This window comes from Aotus nancymaae, unplaced genomic scaffold (genome assembly GCF_030222135.1).
Source record: "Aotus nancymaae isolate 86718 unplaced genomic scaffold, 86718_ANA_hifiasm-v0.15.2.pri h1tg000092l, whole genome shotgun sequence".
NCBI classification, from domain to species: Eukaryota; Metazoa; Chordata; class Mammalia; order Primates; family Aotidae; genus Aotus; species Aotus nancymaae.
In genome coordinates this window covers 12782317-12806047 of record NW_026988507.1, presented here as the reverse complement: position 1 = coordinate 12806047, position 23731 = coordinate 12782317, and the positions used below count along the sequence as shown (strand labels likewise).

The following is a 23731-nucleotide window of genomic DNA, read 5'->3' as shown; positions in this document are numbered from 1 at the left end:
TTGTGGCAATTAAGATATTTGCTAACATTCATGATTTTTATAAGATTAACTCTTACTAGAGTCAGTCAACATCTGTCTTAAAATGTTTTACGAGTGAGCTGGAGACATAAATGGGCAACTCCTCAGCAGACACCTCTCTACATCCTGGAAATTAATGCTTGGTGATGCAGGTTCCATGGAAGTCTTTCTTTACATTCTGACTCATATCCTGAATATTCTCCTGGTGGCCTTTCTATTCATCATGACATCTACCCTGAAGTCATCTACAAGGCCATCTCCTATCTTGGAAAGAGGTCCTATTTCATATGCTTCATCTTTGCATCTTCTTTGATTATAAGAAATGCAGTGCAGAGTTCTACATGCACAGAAAACCGAAACGCGGATACAATGCCCATAATGACAACTGAATATGCCTGTAAACTGGCAATAATGACCCTGTGATGCCTTGAGACTACGAAGGGCAGGGGTTTTATCCACAAAAGCACAGTCTGTGGACATTTGACAAATACTAACGTATCTCGCACACTGACTAAGACCTGGGGCTTTGAAGACAAGCTTCCTGCATTTGAATTTCGACTCTGTCTACTACTGGCCACATAACTTTAGGAAAAAGTCACTCAATCTCTCTGAGCCTCTTTCCTCATCTGTAAAATGAGGAAAACCTACCTTGTAGGGGCTGCTGCTGAGAATAAACTGAGAAAACTCTCAGAAAGCATTTAGAGCAATTTCTAGAACATAACAATAATAAATGTTAGCTATTATTGTTATAAATGAGCTACACAGATAAAATTGGAATGGGCATTTTGGTATTATGGTACTCACTTCCCAGATTTTGGCTATATTCTGCTTTGGGAAGCTGAAGTTCAAATGAGTAGTTTGGACTGTTTTTCAAACACTGTTTAAAATGGTGCTATTCTGACTGGAGTGTATTCAGCTACATGTTCTGAAAAATGTGCCAACCAAGGCATTGCTACACCCAACCAATACATCTTGTACTCATCAATCATAAGGGGAGACTGCAGGAAGAGATTCGTAACTAACATCGTTGCCTTTAGATTTTCAGCTTCACAATACACCTTTCCTGTTGATACTATCATTCTTCTTCCCATAAAAATTATCGTATCTCTGTCCTCCAGACTAGCTAATTTTGCTTACAGAAGTAAAAAATTCACCCCTGTTTCTCAAAGAACTAAAAACAGAATTACCACTCAATCCATCAATTCCATTACTGGGTGTATATACAAAGGAAAATAAATTGTTCTACCAAAAAGACACATGCAGCAGGGCGCAGTGGCTCATGCTTGTAATCCCAGCGCTTTGGGAGGCTGAGGCGGGAGGATCCTGAAGTCAGGAGTTTGAGACCAGCCTGGCCAACATGGTGAAACCCCATCTCTACTAAAAATACAAACATTAGGCTGGGTGCGGTGGCTCATGCATGTAATCCCAGAACTTTGGGAGGCCAAGATAGACAGATCACGAGCTCAGGAGATCAAGACCATCCTGGTTAACATGGTAAAACCCTGTCTCTACTAAAAATACAAAAATTAGCTGGGTGTGGTAGCACACACCTGTAGTTCCAGCTACTCGGGAGGCTGAAGCAGGAGAATTGCCTGAACCCAGAAGGCAGAGGTTGTAGTGAGCCAAGATCGTGCCACTACACTGAAGCCTGGGCAATGGAGCAAGACTCCATCTCAAAAAAAAAAAAAAAGGCATATGCACTCACATGTTCATCACAGCACTGTTCACAATAACAAAGACATGGCTAAGTGCCCATCAACGGTGGACTGGGTAAGGAAAATGCGGTACCCATGCACCATGGAAAAAGAATGAAATCATGTCCGTTGCAGAAATATGGATGCAGCTGGAGGCCATTATTCTAAGCAAATTAAGATAGAAACAGAAAACCAAGTATCACATGTTCTCACTTAAAAATGGGAGCTAGACACAAAGATGGAAACAATAAACACTGGGGATTTCAAAAGCAGGGAGACACAGAGCAGGGGAGAGGCTGAACATCCACTTACTGGGTACTAAGTTCACTACTTGAGTGATGGGAATATCAGAAGCCCAAACTTCGGCATCATGCAATGTACCCATGTGACGGACCTGTATGTGTCTTCCTGGATCTAAAATTTTTTAAAAAAGCTAACTTCTTAATATGATCCTCAATATCCCCACAATCTGGCTTTAGCCTATGTTTCCAATTTCTGTTTCATTATTTTTATATCACAAACTCCATACTCTTACCAGACTTGATTATTCACCTAAGTCACCATGCATTTTCATTTCTTCACTCATTCATTTATTCAAATACTTTACTTACTATATGCTGAAAACTTTGCTAAGAGTTAGGCATTAAAGATGTTTTTTAAATGCATAGGCTTAGCTTTTATGGCACTCATAATCTATTAATAGTAGAAGAGATATGTAAACAACTATCATAAAACAGCAATGTGACAAAATCAGTAACAGTGGGGACTTGCCTATGAATTCCCATGAACTTTATCTCTGGTGTTAAAAGATTAGGAGATTAAGTATTCAATAAGCAGTTAATAGAAAATGTTTACCAGGCAAAAAAAGTTAAATAAGTCTTGATATAAAAGTCCTATGACATCTAAGGAAAAGCAAGTACTTCGGTGGGTGTGAAGTACATTTGTGGGAAGAAAGGTGGTAATGGAGGCTGTGGATAGACTGAGAAAGGCTGTGTATGCTGTCACTGACCAAGGTGGCTCCCATTTTTGTTTTGCTCGCCCAGCAAGTTCTTCCACTTTTCTTATAGTAACACATCTTGCTGTCCTTGCTATCAAAGCAGGTATCTGATCCAGGCTTGGCCAATCCAGGCCAACAGTGGCTCAAAATATGTGCACCTTTCTGAAGCAAGGCCAGCACAAAAACTTTCCCTGTGATTGGCACGATCATTTGAAGAAAGATGTGCACTTTTTGTGTGTGTGTGGCTAAGCAAGGGGCTGCCTGTAATTATCTGCTCAGTAGAGAAGGCTTGTTTGCATTTGCAGAAAATGAGCCCACTATAATTGCATGAGGCATTTAAAAAAAAAAAGAATAAAGAAATGAGCCCACTATGAAAAAAGAGCAAGAAGACATGAGATACAAATAGAAAAAGAGTAAGTCCAGGAATGTTGAATTCTGTCCCAAAAAGGGGAAATGGCCATGGCTCCTGGTATACTTCCTTCACTTCCTCGAGTGACCTGCAGTGTCTCAGCCGCATGGGCCAATGAACTCCTACTTGTTTCAGCAAGTTTAAGTTCGGTTTCTGCCATTTTCAATGGAAAGAGTCCTGATACATCTGCCATACTAAGAACTCTGTGTTTTTTTTTTTTTTTTGGAGACAGTCTTGCCCTGCTGCCTGGCTGGAGTGCAGTGGCGTGATCTCTGCTCACTGCAACCTCTGCCTCCTGGGTTGAAGCAATTCTCCTACCTCAGCCTCCCAAAGCTGGGACTACAGGCGTGTGCCACCACGCCTGGCCAATTTTTTGTATTTTAGTAGAGACGGGGTTTCACCATGTTAGCCAGGATGATCTCAATCTCCTGAACTTGTGATCTACCCGCCTTGGCCTCCCAAAGTGTTGGGACTATAGGCACACGCCACTGCACCCAGCTAATTTTTGTATTTTTAGTAGAGATGGGGTTTCCCCATGGTGGCCAGGATGGTCTCGATCTCTTGACCTCGTGATCCACCCGCCTCGGCCTCCCAAAGTGCTGGGATTACAGGCGCGAGCCACCGCGCCCGGCCAAGAACTCTGTTTTATGTGGTAAGGCAGTGGGAGTGAGAGAGGAATTTTAACGCGTGAAATGTGTTTAAGAATGTGAGTGACGGATCAAAAGTGTACTAGAAAAGCAGATTTAATGGACAGTACAGAAGATGGATTCAAAGAAGGCCATTTAGGCACTTCTTACGCCTTTCAAGAATGTGGTCCTTTTATCTTTAGGGAATTTCTGACTACCAAAATAGTCCAGCTCACTTGACCCCTCTTCTCTAGTGCCTTTCAGATCTCATCAGACGGCATGAACGGCCCTTCATTCTGCATTCCCGCAGCGCTTCACTTGCACCTTTGACATCCTAGTTCTCAAACTTCAGTGTCTGTCAGAGTCACCCAGAGGCTTGTTCAAATCAGATTGCTGGGCCCTACCTCGAGAGTTTCTGACTCAGGAGGTCTGGGGTGGGACCTGAGAATTCGAACAACTTCCAGGTGATGCTGGGCCTGTGGCCAGCTTTGAGAACTGCTGTTCCAACACATCTCACTGTAGCTGTCTTCTAGTTCACTTGCTTATCTATGTCCCCTGCTCCACTGAACATTCCTTATGGATATTCTTGTTTTATATTTTTTGAGATAGGGTCTTGCTCTGTCACTCAGGCTGGAGTGCAGTGGCGCAATCATGGCTCACTGCAGCCTCGACCTCCTGGGTTCAAGGGATTCACTGTCCCAGCCTCCCGAGTAGATGGGACTACATGTGTACACCACCATGCCCAGCTAGTTTTTCCATTTTTGTTTGGAAACAGAGTCTTGCTATGTTGCCCAGTCTGGTCTCAAACTCCTGACCTCAAGTGATCCTTCTGCCTTAGCCTCCCAAAGTGCTAGGATTACAAGTGTGAGCCACTACACCCAGCCAAGGGTTTTCTTATTCATCTTTGTATAGCCTTCAGTAGCTAACATAATGCTTTACACAAAATTGGAATTTGATACATATTACTGTGTGATTAACTATGGAGATAAAATAAACATCTTACCATAATAAATTCTCTCAGCATCCAAACAGAATCTCTCAAAAACTAAACTGTGTAGGCCGGGCACGGTGGCTCATACCTATAATCCCAGCACTTTGAGAGGCTGAGGCAGGTGGATCACAAGATCAGGAGATGAGACCATCCTGGCTAACACAGTGAAACTCCCTCTCTTTACTAAGAGTACAAAAAATTAGCTGGGTGTGGTCACACATGCCTATAGTCCCAGCTACTCGAAAGGCTGAGGCAGGGGAATTGCTTGAACCCAGGAGGCGGAGGTTGCAGTGAGATGAGATCACACCGCTGCACTCCAGCCTGGGCGACAATGCAAGACTCCCTCTCAAAAATAAAAAAAAAATTAAAAATAAATAAGTAAGGGCCAAGAGTGGTGGCTCATGCCCCAGATCACGAGGTCAGGAGTTCGAGACCAGCCTGGCCAACGTGGTGAAACCTGATCTCTACTAAAAAAAGAAAACATACAACAGAAAGAAAATTAGCTGGGCTTGGTGGCAGGTGCCTGTAATCCCAGCTACTTGCGAGGCTCAGGCAAGGAGAATCGCTTGAATCAGGGAGGTGGAGGTTGCAGTGAGCTGAGATCATGCCACTGCACTCCAGCCCAGCAATAGTGTAAGACTCTGTCTCAAAAATAAATAAAATAATGAACAAACAAACAAACTGTGTAACTACAGAAACAATCCAAGATAGAATATATCCTGACGTCCTTGGGGCTACCTAGTTTTTGATTACATTTTCTATCAGGGCAGGGTAGAGGTCGCATTACCTTAGGCATCCAGTGACGTTGTAGAATATGTCAAAATCGAGCAAACCGTTGGCTTTTGGGTAGTCTCCTTCAGGCCACCCAGAAAAGGGGATGATGATATTCTCCGTTAGCGTAAGCAATGCTTCTGTTATCATGAGATTCTTGAGTTTGTCATTAGATGACAAATTCCACAACAAACCTAGAAAAGCACAGAGTTACCATGAAAACAGTGTAGGGTGGGACCAAAATAACTGCTGATAATTTCAGTTACGGCCATCAACTCCAGGGCTATCACTAGTCCCGAAAAAATCTGGGGAGGGGGATTTGGGGACAACCCCTTTCTCAACTGGAAGAACCCTGTTAGAACTCATTAGATAGTGATGGAGGCTGACCTGCATGAATAAAAAAATGGCTCAGGATACAAACTGTGCACGTTTAAATTAATCAGGTATATAAATGAAAGCCAGACATAAGCATTTACTGCTGTTTCTCTTAAAGGGCCCTAGCATAAAGCTGACCCGACTGGGAAAATGAAGTCTGGGCTCACCAATGGGGAGGATTGAAATGGTCCTATTGTAACTAAAACTTCAACATTTGTAAAGAGTCATATTTTTTCTCCCTCAGATACACATGGGAAAATATCTCTCCTGCCTCCTTTCCTACTGGCTGTAACTTTCACCCGACGTTGTGCCTCCCAGTAAGAGCAGGGAGGGCCTGCAGAAAGCCTTTCTCCACACCTGTCAACAGGAAGCTGATCAACATCACCAATTAATGTTACTGACTGCTACCCAATGACAGAATCGTGTCCTCCAGCAATTTACTCTGGCTAACTCACGTGTTCTTTCTTTAATAGTCTGGAGCATCTTACCTATCTGCCAATTTGTATGGCTTAAGCACTGCTCGAAGATTAGTACCCTATTTACTCACTAAATTTTCTTTATCCTCTTGAATCTCCCACACTAAAGAGAAAGACCACATAGGCCAATCCAGAGGAAACTGAGAAAATAGCATATTGTACTTTCCAAGGCATATACTGTGACATAGAGACTGACGCTGGGTACTGAGAGAGAATAAAAGTGGCATATACATTTAGGATTTATTTTTCTTTGAAATGTGGAGCTCAAATCCTTCTGATTCAGTGGAAGGAAGATTGTACACCAACTGCTTGATATTCCAGGGACTCCCAGCAGGTGTAATGTTACATTGTCATCTTGCGTTGTTTTTTTTTTGGAAACTGAGTCTCGCTCTATTGCCCAGGCTGGAGTGCACTGTGGTGATCTCAGCTCACTGCAACCTCCGCCTCCAGGGTTCAAGCAATTCTCCTGCCTCAGCCTCTCAAATAGCTGGGATTACAGGCATCCGCCAGCATGCCCAACTAATTTTTTTATTTTTAGTAGAGACGGGTTTCACCATGTTGGCCAGGCTGGTCTCAAACTCCTGACCTCAAATGATCTGCCCACCTTAGCCTCCCAAAGCGCTGGGATTACAGGCACAAGCCACTGCCTGGTCCGCCTCATCATCTTTCATACAGCAATAGGTTACCCTACCTCACTAATGCCCAGGAAAAGGAGAAGAAGAGGGGCAGAAAGAGAAGGGATGACTTTTCCCTTTCTACCCTATCCTCTTCACACCCAGTCAACAATTCCTACTTCTTTTTTTTTCTCCTGAGACGGAGTCTTGCTCTGTCAGCCATGCTGGAGTGCAGTGGCGTGGTCTCAGATCACTGCAACCTCCGCTTCTCAGGTTCAAGCAATTCTCCTGCCTCAACCTCCTAAGTAGCTGGGATTACACGCACACCACCAGGCCTGGCTAATTTTTGTATTCTTACTAGAGATGGGGTTTCACCAGTTTGCCAGGCTGGTCTCAAACTCTTCACCTGCTGATCCACCCGCCTCGGCCTCCCAAAGTGCTTGGGTTACAGGTGTGAGCCACTGCGCCCAGCCCAGCAATTCCTACTTCTTAAATTGACTGTGTGGTCTGTGCAAAGGAAAGAGGAAGCATGGGTACTCAGGGCAGGCTCCTTCATGAACACAGCAAATGTGGCGGACTTGGCTGAACTATGGGGCGATCATCACCTCTGAAACAACAGTCTGTATAGTTAAAGCTTGGTAATTACTCAGCATACTTATATTTGGTCCAACCAATTAGAACACATTAGGCTTCATGCAGTCTTCTGGGCTTAAACAGTTTGCTTCTGCTGTGCACAGGTAGCTGCTTTTTGAAACAGTAACCGGATTTCCACTGGAGCCTACACATAGCGTCCGTTAGATACAGTGACACCGGGTCTGGTGTCTTGTAAGGACTCGATTTCTGGCTTATGAGGAGGTCTTCTCCTGATCAAACTAGCATTTGGGGTTAGTCAGGAGGAGTGTTCCTCAGCCAAAGGTTTTGTAACATAATGACTTCATTCCTCCCACTTCTCCTCAAGACGCCCTGGAAGAGGGACAGATAAAATAAAACTCAGAAGGTGGCTGAAAACAATTTAAAGGCAAGTCTGAGGTTGGATTTTGGTTACTAAGCTACAGAAGCAAGTTAGAAAGGAGAGAGAAATGAAGGGGAAAAAAAAGATTCTTTAGTTCTAAATAAGCAAACAAATTAATAGTCTCTGCCTGCCAGAAGCTTAAGAATGTGAAGCATAATGACATTTCCTCCTTTTAAAAAGGACCACACAGGGCACTCAAAGGAAAAGAACATCTTACAATAAAAACCAGAGAGGATTAATTGGAACAAAGGGAGTGGAATTTTCCTGCAATAGTCAATATCCTTTAGAGCTTGGCATGCTCCATTATTTCTACAAAAGTCTATGATTTTGGAAGTTTCAGTATAATTTTAGAATTTCTAATATAGGATTTTGCATAGAAATGTCATGCCTGTCAAATTTCTGGATGGCATGAAAGCTGCGAAAGAACTAAGATGTTTGATAGAGATTCAGGATTACATATGCTTATACACACACCCTCACAAAAAACCAGTGAGTTACCAACTACTAACTGGGAAAATACAGGCAATATGAGATAAAGGGTTAATATTCTTAATATAGAGTTCTTATAAATCAATAAAAAATGACACACCAGTAGAAAAATTGGGAAAGTACATAACACAGAAGCAACAGATATTATTAGGAGCTGATGTACACAGGAATCCATGGTGTCTAGTAACTAAAGAAATGCAAATTTAAACAGCTAGATATCATTTTCTATGACTAGAGGAAGCAAAACCAGAACCGGTGAGTGGCAATTCTAAGGACGGAGATTTTGGCTCACTGAAAGTATAAACTTCTAAGAGAGCTTTGAAGAAAACAGAAGGACCTACTCGAAAGATCCAGCTCTGGCACTGGAGGGACTAAAAATTAGCTTATCCCTTATCAGAAAGTAGACAACGGCTTTTACCCTGAAATTATGTTAAGACTAGATGAGCAGTTTCCAAATGACAAAACAGGCTCACAGTCTTGGGCCATGCCCCAAATTTGCTGAGCCAGAATCTCAGGATGGAGTTCAGGAACTTTTATTTTATTTTATTTTTTGAGATGGAGTCTTCTCTGTTGCCAGGCTGGAATGCAGTGGCATATCTTGGCTCACCGCAGCCTCCACCCCCTGGATTCAAGTGATTCTCCTGCTTCAGCCTCCCAAGTAGCTGGGATTATAGGCGTGCGCCACCAAGCCCAGCTAATTTTTGTATTTTTAGTAGAGACAGGGTTTCACATGTTGGCCAGGATGGTCTCGATCTCTTGAACTCATGATCCACCTGCCTCGGCCTCCCAAAGTACTGGGATTACAGGCGTGAGCCACTGCGCCCAGCCAGGAACTTAGATTTTAAAAAAATGATTCCACTTTCGGGCATGAGGAAACCAATGGACTAGATGATTCTGAATAGACGTCCTTTCAATGATCAGATTCTGGATTAGCTAATATAATATTTGTGATTTGGGTTTTCATGTGTCTCATCTTCAACAACTTATTCATAGTGTCTTAATGTCTACTAGGATAGTTCTTTGTTGCAGATGGTCTGTCTGCCTGTAATTGTCTACCATGAGGCTCTCATTCTAGCCAAAAACAAAGGGACCTGGACTCTGTTAAGGGATATAATCTGAATAATTATCAATTATAAGAGACAATGATAACTCCATTATCCAGAAATTTATTCTCAACGGTGATGTTTGCAAAAAACAGCTAACCAGAAAAGGGATCTTAGATATTACAACATATGTTTAATAATAATGACCTTGGCTAGGCGCAGTGGCTCACACCTGTAATCCCAGCACTTTGGGAGACTGAGTCAGGTGAATCATGAGGTTAGGAGTTCGGGACCAGCCTGGCCAATATGGTGAAATGCCATCTCTACTAAAAAAATAAAAAAAGTTAGATGAGCATGGTGGCTGCCTGTAGTACCAGCTACTCAGAAGGCTGCCGCAGAAGAATTGCTTGAACATGGGAGGTGGAGATTGCAGTGAGCCAAGATTGTGCCACTGCACTCCAGCCTGGGCGACAGAGTGAGAGTGTCTCAAAATAATAATAATAACCTCTAGGACAGAAAATATAGGAATTTAACAAATCTGCATTGACACTTAGGCAGCAAAACTTACAAATTTTATGATTAAATAAATCCCTATCTTCAGTGAAAAAGAATGTGAGGGAAAAGATGATGACAGTGACCCCTCGGACAAGGACAGGAAAGAAAATGGGTTCTTTTTATCTGTGTTTTTCAAAGTGGTCAGAGAGTGGGAGGAAATTTTTTTTTTTTTTTTTTTTTTTTACAATTTCTCTTGCATAGATATACTCCTCCTTTCACCTAAATTTTGCAAATATTATCTGGAATATCAGATCATTGAAAAGGGCATGTATTCCAAATTGTATATAAACCCAGGGTATCTTGTTACACATTATGAATGCAGAATAAAATAACATACAAATACCTAAAGAAAGTGCATAATGCATATTTTATAACGAAACATTGAGTATTTTATTAAAATACAGCAATCCAATTAAGTACTTTTATAAAATATGCAGAGATTAATATGCAGTTTCAACACATTTCACTGACAATCACCCCTGACTCTTTCATGTGTAATGAAAGACGGATAAGGACCCCTGCTGTACTCTTACCATGACTTGTCTGTTTTAATCCAAGGTCTATCCTGCTCACCCCAGCAAATACTCACTACTCAGTGACCTTGAAGATGAACTTCTGAGACTAAGATGTGCTGTTCTCATTTCAATTAAGGGAACACTACCACACTCACTGAGCAAGGCAGAAAAGAACAATCTCACAGGGAAGGGGGAGTGGGGGTGTCTGAACCTGAAGTTCTTTCATTGGAAGAGAAGATCCCAGGCTAGTACTGGAAATGGCAGAAAAGTCAGTGAGTTTAGATCCTTTCCCAGTGATGCTAAACTTCTTGTTCATGTGTAGAAACAGATGGTTCATTTTGTATATTTTGGCTAGAAAAATCAAGGTCTTATCTTAAAACACACCTGACTCTCTTATTGGTGTGTATTCTAGGTATTTCCAGGCCAGAAGACTCTTTCTCACATTTGGTCAGACAGCCACAGTTGTCGAGAAACTAACATGAGCCCCACAGTTCATTCTGCAATTAAATCCACAGGCATAGCAGAAGTGGCAACGTAATATGAAAGAATACAAAGGTAGCTCAGAGAAGCCCCTCTCTTCAGCACTTTGCCGAAAGTTGGGAGGGAACTGAGAATAAAGTAGATTGCAATTGACATGCTTCAGGTAAGTTGAGCCAACCATTGAAGGATGAGTGGGCTCCCCAGGCGGTCTAAGTGTGCAAAAGGATTCTACTTCAACACAGCAGCAGAGACAGACACCAAGACAGAAGACAGACCTGGGGCAGACCAGTGCGTTCTCTAGGGTTTCAGAACTTGGGTTTGAAGATGAGAGGAGACCCTGCTGCCAATAATCATCAGACTCACATCGTAACATCTTTGTGTGGGATATTACAGAGTATGGGCTTCATCTCACGGGCAGCAGGGAGCACAGTGGGACAGTATTTTTATTAGAAAGGCATCACTAGAAGCAGAATGGAGGACAGGCTGGCAATGTGCAATACTGAATCCCAGTGGCTAGGTAAGAGGCTACTACTGTGGGAGTCAAGCGAGAGATGAAGGCAGCTTGAGCCAAGGCAGAGACAAGAAGAGAGAGGAAGGGTCAAAGAGGAATGAGACTGATCAGAGTCTCAAAGACAGGACCCTTCTCAAAAACTATACAAATGAGTCATCATATGCCCCAAAAGAAGTAACACTCAGATACTACTAGGTTCAAACCTGGGCTTTGTTCTTTACTAGTTATGCAACCTTGGGCAGTTTACTTAAGCCCTCTGAGTCTCACACTGATCATATGTAAATCACCAGCTGTGCTCCCACCTCTTATAGAGTTGTCAGGAGAAACAGGGATAAAAAATACAAAGCTCTAGCTTAGTGACCAACACGTAATGGGGGGGCTTAAAGGAAAAGAAAAACGGTCTAAGAAACGGACCACTAAGATTCACATATACACTTACCTTCTTTGTGTTTCTAAACAAAGATATAAACATGTCTATATGAGGTTAACAATTTATTTCTGAGGCCCAGAAAGCCCTTATTTTGCTATTCTATTAGTAGAGCCAAAGGGAGTAACTTAGAAGGATTTGTATCAAATGTTCAAATGTCTGTTTGGTTCAGTTAGCATGTACTGAACACCCTCCAGTGGGGATGTTTGGCTTATACTAGAAATCCTGGGTGTTGCACAATCAGCTTCCATTCATCAACTCTATGGATGATCTAATGATGCCTGAATGGTTTCTATGGCATCAACATCACAGAATTTCTTCGCCTATGCAGGAGAAGAGGAAACGTGTTCAATGGCTTGTTCCCTTGACACACACACACACACACACACACACACACACACACACACTTACTTCCCAAGCTAACTACCATGCATCCTAACTCCAAATAACTCTATTTCCGAGTTTCCTCTAAATGGCGGCAGCTATGGCAGCAGCTAGCTGCTTTCTGCCTCGTTTCCTTGCTAGTGATGCTCATTTTGCCAGGAATAACTTTCATTCTCCTTCAAAATACCAATTGAAAGCCCATTCCTCTTTTAAGGTCCACAATGAAACATAACCCCTTCGGGAAGTATTTCCTGACTATAAAACTAGTAGATGGAAAAACAAAATCCAATGTGGGTGCAGTGGCGTGTGTCTATAGTCACTGCTCCGCAGGAGGCTGAGGCAGGAGGATCTCATGAGCCCTGGAGACCAGCCTCGGCAGCACAGTGAGATCCCCATCCTTTAAAAACGAACAAACAACAACAACAACAAAACAAAAAACAAAATCCACACCCTCCCTAGGCTGTGGTTCTCAGTGCCTGACCTCTGAAGCTGCTCTGTAAATATTGGTTGAATAAATGGAATCACTTTACTTTAACACAAATCACGGATGTGAAAAGAAATCCCTCACGGGACGTGATAGAACACTGGGAAGAGGTAGCATGGGACCTCACGTAGTTTTATAAAATTAAAATATATCAGAATTTAAAATATAACATTTAGCAACATGTATACAGCTAGAGGTGATCATCCTAAGCAAATTAATGCAAAGACAAAAAATCAAATACCACATATTCTCACTTACAAACAGGAGCTAAACGTTGGGTAAACATGGACATAAAGATGAAAACAATAGATACTGGGGTCTAATAAAAGAGGGAGGAAAGGATGCGGCAAGGGTTGAAAACCTATCTACTGGGTACTATGCTGAGTACCTGGGTGACGAGACCATTTGTATCCCAAACCTCGGCATCACGCAATATACCCATGTGACACACTTGCACATATAACCCCAAATCCAAAATAAATACTTCAAAATGTGATATTTTAAGATACAAAGTAGAGATAACATAGTAACAAAATCTGTATAGAAAAAGTACATCTATTATAAAACTAAATGAAGAAGGTAGAAGAGCAAAACATATTCAATTTAGAACAATATTTATGGAGTACTTCCTTTAAAAGTGTTTATCCCAACACTGTCAACTATTATACCTAGCAAAACAAAACAAAACAAAACAAAACAAAAAAACAGAAACAAAAACAAAAAAAAAAAACAAAAAACCTCTGCTGTGATGTATATTCAAAAAAAACCCAAAACACCTCTGCTGTGATGTATATTCTTTGAGCACTGCTTTCCTAAACCTGATAATACCTAGAAACCCACGGTTTTTGTGATAATTAAGTTAGAAAATGTCCATATATCACTGAGACATTGAAGATGTTTAATAAAAATTTACTGATGATTGCACTCAGTAATACCTCCTGCAATCTTTTTAAATTTTTTTGAGGTAAGGTCTCACTCTGTTGTCCAGGCTGGAGCGCAGCAGTGCAATCACGGCTCAGTGCACCAGCCTCGTGGAGTCAATCCTCCCTCCTCAGCATCCCGAGTAGCTGAGACTACAGACACACACCACTACCATGCCCAGCTAATTCTTTATTTTTTGTAGAGACAGGGTCCTACTATGTTGCCCAGGCTGGTCTCAAACTCCTGGGCTCAAGGAATTCTCCTACCTTGGCCTCTCAAAGTGTGGAACTACAGGTGTGAGCTACTGCCCCCAGCCCCTCCTGTACTCTTTGTACTGTGTGCAGGGAGCACAAGCAGAGAGCTGATGGTGACGGCAGGGAGAGTGGTTTATTCTGGGACATCAATGAATCGTTTTCTCCTTTCTCATATGACTATTCATTTAAATGAAACTAGCTCCCTCTCTCCATGCTTACAGGATATATTACTAACATTGCTGCTTTAATTCTATCTGATTATTCCATCTCTCCAATTCATTGCATAAAAAGGGAGATATTTATTTGCTCAAATCAGTGTTTCAACAAAAATGTGAAGTAGAGAATTAAAAATGAACATAACCAGTTACTTTATTTTTTTCTTCTTTCTTTAGGATTACAGTGAGCTAAGGACGTGGTACTGAGAGCAGTCCAGGTGATGGAAAGGTTGGAAAAAATAGTTTCTAATATTTGATTAAATTGATCTTCCACACTGGAAAACTATGTGACACTCCATTTCATTTCTTTTTCTACAGATTCAGCAAGCTGGTTGTTGAGTAAATAATAAAAACAAGTGGGTATGGTTCTTGTCAGTTTCTTTTGAAGGTTTGGGCCTCCTGGATAACAGTGAAACCCTACGCGTTCTTAAACTACAAAGCGGGCTGGCAGTGAATTTAAGCAGAATTGTCTCGTCAAGAAGTTGTTTGAAAGACAGTTAGTCGAAGGTGCACAGAGTTTCTAATTAAGAATATTAAGCAAAAGCCACAGAATATTTTCCCCTTCAGAAAAAAACAATTCAGGTTGGGTGCAGTGGCTCATGCGTGTAATCCCAGCATTTTGGGAGGCTGAGGTGGGCAGATCATGAGGTCAGGAGTTTGAGACCAGCCTGGCCAACATGGTGAAACCCCGTCTCTACTGAAAATTCAAAAAACAGCCGGGTATGGTGGTACATGCCTATAATCCTAGCTACTCAGGAAACTGAGGCAAGAGAATTGCTTGAACCCAGGAGGTGGAGGTTACAGTGATCCGAGATTACACCACTGCAATTCAGCCTGGGTGACAGGGCAAAGCTCCATCTAAAAAAAAAACAAACAAACCAGGAATTCAAATATGGCTGAAATCTAGAGTCTAAGCCAGCAAGTAACAATGTTCCTTTAAAGCCACCTCTAGCATAACAATGAGCCCAGCAGTCATTTGCTCTAGGAAACTCAAGAAAAAGAGATAACAGGAGGCATCTGGCTGGGGTGCAAATGTGTCACGTTCTTCAATGTTCAGTAAGCACTACCTGTTATTTGCTTTTTCGTCTCCAGGTCTCTGGTTTGCTTCAGCACCTGCAGCAGCCGAGGTACCCCGTTTAGTTCAGCCACCTCCAATTTGTTGTCATTGTCTTCAAATACTAAGTTTCTCAAGGCCCCACACGCAGCTCGCTGAACATCTTCGTTCTGAACTTTCAGGAGCTGCAGAAGCTTGGGGATGCCACGAAGCTGGTTAACCTAAGGAAGAAGGAGATGCATATTTCTAATATTAATTTTGATGTGGCATCAAGATCAATGTAACACGAACAGATGAAGTTCACTGATGCTGATTTTAACCTTTCTTCATCAATAACTATGTGTAGCACAACTGAGACTCTTGCTGTAGAACATACCCCAGCTATAAGGCAGTATCTGTTATCAAGGAACTGACGGTAAATTTGGGAAGTTAAGACTGAAGCCTATGAAATAAGTGAAGGGGGAGATAGAGTGAGAAAGGGTGCATAGATATTAGTTAAATAGAGTTAAGTGATGAAAGCTTGGAGCATAACAAAAATGAAGAGAACTGGGAATCTAGGCAGTAAGGAAAGGTTTATGAAAGAATTCAAAATTACGTAAGTTTTTCCTAAGATAAAACTTTATAGTTCATATGAAATGAACAGTATCACCTTCATCAATAGTAGAAGTAAAAACGCATTTACCGTGTCAACCTCAGTAGTAATGCAAACTAACCCTAAATTCTTATAATCGATTGCACTATTTTAAAAGACTTATAAAACTTATGCAAGCACTTTAAGCAGATAACATAACTTTACACTTTAACATGTGTTATTTAAGAAATACTCCTTCTATTCAAATACGTAAGAAAGTGCATGCTATTAGAGAAAGGGCACAATCAGGAATGGGAAACAAATTGATGGTTTAAATTCTAAAACTTACGGGTATGTAAGAAGGGGCCAAATAATCCTAATTTTAGCAAGGAGATTTTTTGTTTTAGTCTGAAAATATTATCTAAAGAAATCAGGCCGACTGTAATCCTAGCACTTTGGGAGGCCGAGGCGGGTAGATCATCTGAGGTCAGGAGTTCGAGACCAGCCTGGTCAACATGGCAAAACCCTGTCTCTATTAGAAATACAAAAATTAGCTGGGTGTGGTGGCACACACCTATAATCTCAGCTACTCGGGAGGCTGAGGAGGGAGAATCGCTTGAACCCGGGAGGTAGAGGTTGCAGTGAGTTGAGATTGTGCCACTGCATTCCAGCCTGCGGGACCTGAGACTCCATTTCATATATATATATTAGAAGGTAGACACAGGGTTGGTGAAATAAAATATTAGGTTATAGACTGAAGGCTTTCCTTCTCATAGGCTTCCATTCACATCTGATTTTGAAACTTTTAAGTTGGCAAGAGCTGTTGGTAAAGATCTCATTTTCACTATCTTAATGCAAAATTTTGGAGGAAATAAGTTTTTATGAATGGGCATGAGCTTCCCTTTTGAATGGAGTTTGTCACTTAGGAAGGACACCCTAACTGCCAGCAGTTTATGCTCCAGGGAGAGCTGCACACCTGGCCTGGGGCATATTTGCAAATTTTCTATGTATAAGGCTCCAGCCTCCCTTTCATAGACAGATCAACGGTATTTAGGACACTGCCCTCCAATATTACGTATTCCTTTGACAGGACTGGAGAAAAGACTAGAAACGGAGAAATAAATATAAGAATTATAAAATAATCTAAATAATAAAAATAATAGAATGATAATAATCACAATCATCATAATAAAGCAAAAATTACAACTCCTCTCCCTCCTACTTCTAAGAAGTGTCAGTATAGGCTGGGTGCAGTTGATAATAATCACAATCATCATAATAAAGCAAAAATTACAACTCCTCTCCCTCCTACTTCTAAGAAGTGTCAGTATAGGCTGGGTGCAGTGGGTCACACCTGTAATCCCAGCACTTTGGGAGGCTGAGGTGGGCGGATCACGAGGTCAAGAGATCGAGACCATCCTGGCCAACATGGTGAAACCCCGTCTCTACTAAAAATACAAAAAAAAAAAAAAAAAAAAAAAAAAAATTAGCTGAGCATGGTGGTGCATGCCTATAGTCCCAGCTACTCGGGAGGCTGAGGCAGGAGAATTGCTTGAACCCGGGAGGCGGAGGTTGCAGTGAGCCAAGATTGCACCACTGCACTCCAGCCTGGGGGAGAGAGTGAGACTCTATCTCAACAAAAAATAAAAAAAGTGTCAGTACAGTGTTAGGAGTTTTATATATATTATCTAATTAATAGATTGCAAGAAACTTAAAAAGAAAGTACTCTCGATTCCTTTAAGGCTTCACTGGCCGTAATAAGGAATAATACTTCCACTTGCTAGCTCCCTTCTGAGGAGACATTTGCAGAACAAGTGGCTACAGCAATTTTGTTGGACTGTATCTAAAGCCATTTAAATATATGATAAAGATTTCTTAGCTGTCAAGTAAACCTAGTCCAACAGATTATCTATCTGATCACTTCATCTATTCCCATTACAGGCTGAGTATCCCTATCTGAAAATCTGAAATCTGAAACACTTCAAAATCTGAGACTTTTTGAAAGCTCACATAAATGGTCCAAGGGAGTAATTCAAAATACTTGTGGCCCCAAGCATTTCGGATAAGCGATACTTAACCTGTATTACACTTCCTTAAAAGCAAAAACAAAAAACAACAACAAAAAAACGCCACACAATTTATGTTAAAACAATCTGTAATTCATGTTTCCCTAATTCCCTAGTTTTAATTTCATGGTATGGTTTTAAGGTAAATTCATACTTTTTTTTTTAGACGGAGGCTCACTCTGTCGCTCAGGCTGGAGTGCAGTGGCGCAATCTTGGTCCATTGCGACCTCTGCCCCCTGGGTTCAAGCAATTCTCCTGCCTCACTCAGCCTCCCTGTGCTGGGATTACAGGTGTGCGCTACCACGCCCAGCTAAGTTTTGCATTTTTAGTCGAGACAGGGTTTTGCCAGGTTGGCTAGGCTGGTCTTGAATTCCTGACCTCAAGTGACTTGCCTACCTTGGCCTCCCAAAGGGCTGGGGTTACAGGCATGAGCCACCACGCCCGGCTGGCTTCCTCCTTTTAATAAGTTAAATTGCAGAATGAAAGGCTTTGACTGGCAAAATAGCACTGTGGGATACATACCCATGTCTTCTGAGTGAGATCTGTTATTCTGTTACCATGCCACATTGCCTTTAAGGTTTTTGAGAAAATATAAGTTTATAATAAAAATTCATACTTTTATAAGCTTCCTAAATGCCAGATGGACCAAATCTTCCCAGTAACAGTATATATAACAGATGCAAAAAGAAAATCCTGGCCGGGCGCGGTGGCTCAAGCCTGTAATCCCAGCACTTTGGGAGGCCGAGGCGGGTGGATCACGAGGTCAAGAGATCGAGACCATCCTGGTCAACATGGTGAAACCCCGTCTCTACTAATACAAAAAATTAGCTGGGCACGGTGGCGCGTGCCTGTAATCCCAGCTACTCAGGAGGCTGAGGCAGGAGAATTGCCTGAACCCAGGAGGCGGAGATTGCGGTAAGCCGAGATCGCGCCATTGCGCTCCAGCCTGGGTATCAAGAGCGAAACTCCGTCTCAAAAAAAAAAAAAAAAAGAAAATCCTATTGTCCTGAGGTATTTTGGCAGCTTTAGAAATATTTTATTAACTTAATTCAGAAGTTGCTTTCTTCAAAATATGATGGGAAGTGGCTTACTAGCCATATTGCAATTCAATCTGCAATGACAGAATTAGTACAAGTGGCATTACGGAAGCCTGCCCAGCTCAGACCTGCTCCCTTACCCTGTCACCTTTATCACCTGGGCTTTCAGCACTTGCTCTAGCCCGGAAAGGAGAACTACAGACGCCCCAGTGCTCAGATAAAGGCTGAAATCCGGCTACAGCTCTATTTACTGTATAACTTGACTCCCTAGTGTCTGGCACTTATCCCAGCTTTAAAAATAGACTTTAGTTACTTTCATCCATTTTATCAAGCAAATGGATATAAATCCTGCGGCATGCAAGAAGTTAATGACCTTCTCCTCGCATTGAACTAGAAGATGGCAGGTGCTGAATCCTATCCGCGTTAGGACCAATGTCAAATATGCTGCTCTTGTCCCTTAACATCAGGCAAGAAGCTGGGACCAGAAAGGTTGGTTGAGTTTCTCATTACACTGAAACCTCGGGGTATTTTTCCCTCTTTTGGGAAAAGGAAAAAAGAAACAAACTACCATGAATGTTTCAGAACTTAAAAAAAGTACTCGTTTGAGTTGGTTTCTAAATACATGAAAGGCCAGAGTCACATATGAGAATTTTAACTCTCTCTGTGGCTTTATTCTGATTCTCTTCCCTGCCAATTATAAAATAAGTAAATGATGAGGACTTCTGGTTGCAAATAAGCACCGGGAACACACGGCCTCTGCTGAGGCAAAGGCTCTCTCTGGCCCTGGAGCCTCAGCTCTCACTTCTTCCTGTCTGGAAGGTTCTGCCCACTCTGCCTTTCCTCCTGCAAAGCCCTAATCATCCTGCGGGATCCAGCTCAAATGTCACCTCCCCTATGAAATGTCACTCCCTCTCTCTGCTTTCCCTCCCATTAGAATTCATCACTCCCTGTAACTGGCAAAACCTTTCCAGAAGGCAAGCAGCAATATGTGTCAAAACTTTTAAAACATTCACTTCTAGTAGCCTTTATTGGGAAATAATGTGAAATGCAGACACATACTAACAAAAATAGTGACTACATCATTTCTAATAGTAGAAAATAAGAAGTCATAAACATCCAGCAATGAGAAAGACTGGTTGATGGTTGTCACAAACCCGTATGTTGAGGTACCCAAGGGAGAGGCAGAGCTGACAGACACTTTACAAGCCATACAGATGCCTCATTAGTCACATGGAAATTATTGTGTAAGATGAGCAATTACCAAAATAAAGGGATGGAGGAAGATTTACCAAGCAAATGGAGAACATAAAAAACCAGGAGTTGTATTCCTAGTCTCTGATAAAATAGACTTTAAATCAAGAAAGATCAAAAGAGACAAAGCAGGGCATTACATAATAGTAAAAGGATCAATGCAACAAGAAGAGCTAATCATCCTAAATATATACACACCCAATACAGGAGCAACCGGATGCATAAAGCAAGTTCTTAATGACCTACAAAGAGACTTAGACTCTCACACAATAATAGTGGGAGACTTTAACACTCCACTGTCAATATTAGACAGATCAACAAGACAGAAAATTAACAAGGATATTCAGGAATTGAACTCAGATCTGGACCAAGCGAACCTAATAAACATCTACAGAACTCTCCACCCCAAATCCACATAATATACATTCTTCTCAGCACCACATCACACCTACTCTAAAACTGACCACATAATTGGAAGTAAATCACTCCTCAGCAAATGCAAAATAATGGAAATCATAATAAACAGTCTCTCAGACCACAGTGCAATCAAATTAGAACTCAGGACTCAGAAACTAACTCAGAACCGTACAACTTCATGGAAACTGAGTAACTGGCTCTTGAATGTTGACTGGATAAACAATGAAATGAAGGCAGAAATAAAGATGTTCTTTGAAACCAACAAGAACGAAGACATAACGTACCAGAATCTCTGGGCCACATTTAAAGCAGTGTCTAGAGGAAAATATACAGCAATAAATGCCCACGTGAGAAGCAAGGAAAGATCTAAAATCAACACCCTATCATCAAAATGGAAAGAGCTAGAGAAGCAAGATCAAAAAATCTCAAAAGCTAGCAGAAGACAAGAAATAACTAAGATCAAAGCAGAACTGAAGGAGATAGAGACACAAAAAACTCTTCAAAAAATCAATAAATCCAAGAGCTGGTTTTTTGAAAAGATCAACAAAATAGTCAGACCACTAGCCAGATTAATAAAAAAGAAAAGACAGAAGAATCAAACAGATGCAATAAAAAACGATAAAGGGGATATCACGACAGATTCCACAGAAATACAAATTACCATCAGACATTACTACAAACAACTCTATGCATATAAACCAGTAAACCTGGAAGAAATGGATAAATTCCTGGACACTTGCACCCTCCCAAGCCTAAACCAGGAAGAAGTCCAGACCCTGAATAGACCAATAACAAGAGCTGAAATTGATGCAGCAATTAAGAGCCTACCAACTAAGAAAAGCCCAGCTCCATATGGGTTCACAGCTGAATTCTACCAGACATACAAAGAAGAGCTGGTACCACTCCTTCTGATACTATTCCAAACTATCCAAAAAGAGGGAATCTTTCCCAAATCATTTTATGAGACCAACATTATCCTGATACCAAAACCTGGCAGAAACTCAACAAGAAAAGAAAACTACAGGCCAATATCCATGATGAACATAGATGCAAAAATCTTCAATAAGATACTGGCAAACTGATTGCAACAGCACATCAAAAAGCTTATCCATCAAGTAGGCTTCATCCCGGGAATGCAAGGCTGGTTCAACACGTAATCCATCACATAAACAGAACCAAAGACAAAAACCACATGATTATCTCAACAGATGCAGAGAAGGCCTTCCACAAAATTCAACAGCCCTTTATGCTAAAAACCCTCAATAAACTAGGCATCGGCGGAACGTATCTCAAAATAATAAAAGCTATTTATGACGAACCCACAGCCAATAACATACTAAATGTGCAAAAACTGGAAGCATTCCCTTTGAAATCTGGCACTAGACAAGGATGCCCTCTCTCACCACTCCTATTCAATATAGTATTGGAAGTTCTAGCCAGAGCAATCAGGCAAGAAAAAGAAATAAAGCGTATTCAATTAGGAAAGGAAGAAGTCAAATTGTCTCTATTTGCAGACGACATCTTTGTGTATTTAGAAGACCCTATCGTCTCAGCCCAAAATATCCTGAAACTGATACGCAACTTCAAAAAAGTCTCAGGATACAAAGTCAATGTGCAGAAATCACAAGCATTCCTATACACCAATAACAGACTTAAAGAGAGACATATCAAGAACGAACTGCCATTCACAATTGCTACAAAGAGAATAAAATGCCTAGTAATAGAATTAACAAAGGATGTAAAGGACCTCTTCAAGGAGAACCAAAAACCACTGCTCAAGGAAATAAGAGAGGACACAAACAGATGGAAAAACATTGCATGCTCATGGTTAGGAAGAATCAATATCGTGAAAATGGCCATACTGCCCAAAGTAATTTATAGATTCAACTCTATCCCCATCAAGCTACCAATGACCTCCTTCACAGAACTGGAAAAAACCACCTTAAACTTCATATGGAACCAAAAGAGATGCCACATAACCAAGTCAATTCTAAGCAAAAGGAACAAAGCTGGAGGCATCATGCTACCTGACTTCAAACTATACTAGAAGGCTACAGTAATCAAAACAGCATGGTACTGGTACCAAAACAGACATATGGACCAATGGAACAGAACAGAGGCCTCGGAGGCAACGCCACACATCTACAGCAATCTGATCTTTGACAAACCTGACTATAACAAGCAATGGGGAAAGGATGCCCTATTTAATAAATGATGTTGAGAAAACTGGCCAGCCATGTGCAGAAAGCAGAAACTGAACCCCTTCCTGACACCTTACACTAAAATTAACTCCAGATGGATTAAAGACTTAAACCTAAGACCTAACACCATAAAAACCCTAGAAGAAAACCTAGGCAAAACCATTCAGGACATAGGCGTAGGCAAGGACTTCATGACTAAAACACCAAAAGCATTGGCAACAAAAGCCAAAATAGACAAATGGGATCTAATTAAATTCCAGAGCTTCTGCACAGCAAAAGAAACAGTCATTAGAGTGAACCAGCAACCAACAGAATGGGAAAAAAATTTTGCAAACTACCCATCTGACAAAGGGCTAATATCCAGAATCTACAAAGAACTAAAACAGATTTACAAGAAAAAAACAAACAAGCCCATTCAAAAGTGGGTGAAGGATATGAAGAGACGCTTTTCAAAAGAAGACACATATGAAGACAACAAACATATGAAAAAATGCTCATCATCACTGGTCATAAGAGAAATGCAAATCAAAACCACATTGAGATACCATCTCACTCCAGTTAGAATGGTGATCATTAAAAAATTTGGAGACAACAGATGCTAGAGAGGATGTGGAGAAATAGGAACACTTATGCACTGTTGGTGGGAGTGTAAATTAGTTCAACCATTGTGGAAGACAGTGTGGTGCTTCCTCAAGGACCTAGAAATAGAAATTCAATTTGACCCAGAAATCTCATTACTGAGTATAAATCCAAAGGATTATAAATCGTTCTATTATAAAGACACATGTACACGTATGTTTACTGCAGCACTATTTACAATAGCAAAGACCTGGAACCAACCCAAATGCCCATCGACAATAGACTGGACAAGGA

At 41.3% G+C, this 23731-nt stretch overlaps 1 protein-coding gene across 4 annotated transcripts in view; it reads right to left on the bottom strand.

Annotated features, from left to right (window-relative positions):
- Positions 1-23731, bottom strand: part of PKP2 (plakophilin 2) — a 114266-nt gene that overhangs the window by 47010 nt on the left and 43525 nt on the right. For all 4 annotated transcript variants that reach the window (XM_064369867.1, XM_021673782.2, XM_064369865.1 and 1 more), the window contains exons 5-6: positions 15329-15536; positions 5523-5700 (exon numbers count right to left, since the gene is read on the bottom strand). In XM_064369867.1, the coding sequence (XP_064225937.1) occupies positions 5523-5700; positions 15329-15536 (386 nt within the window). The remainder of the gene's footprint in view (positions 1-5522; positions 5701-15328; positions 15537-23731) is intronic.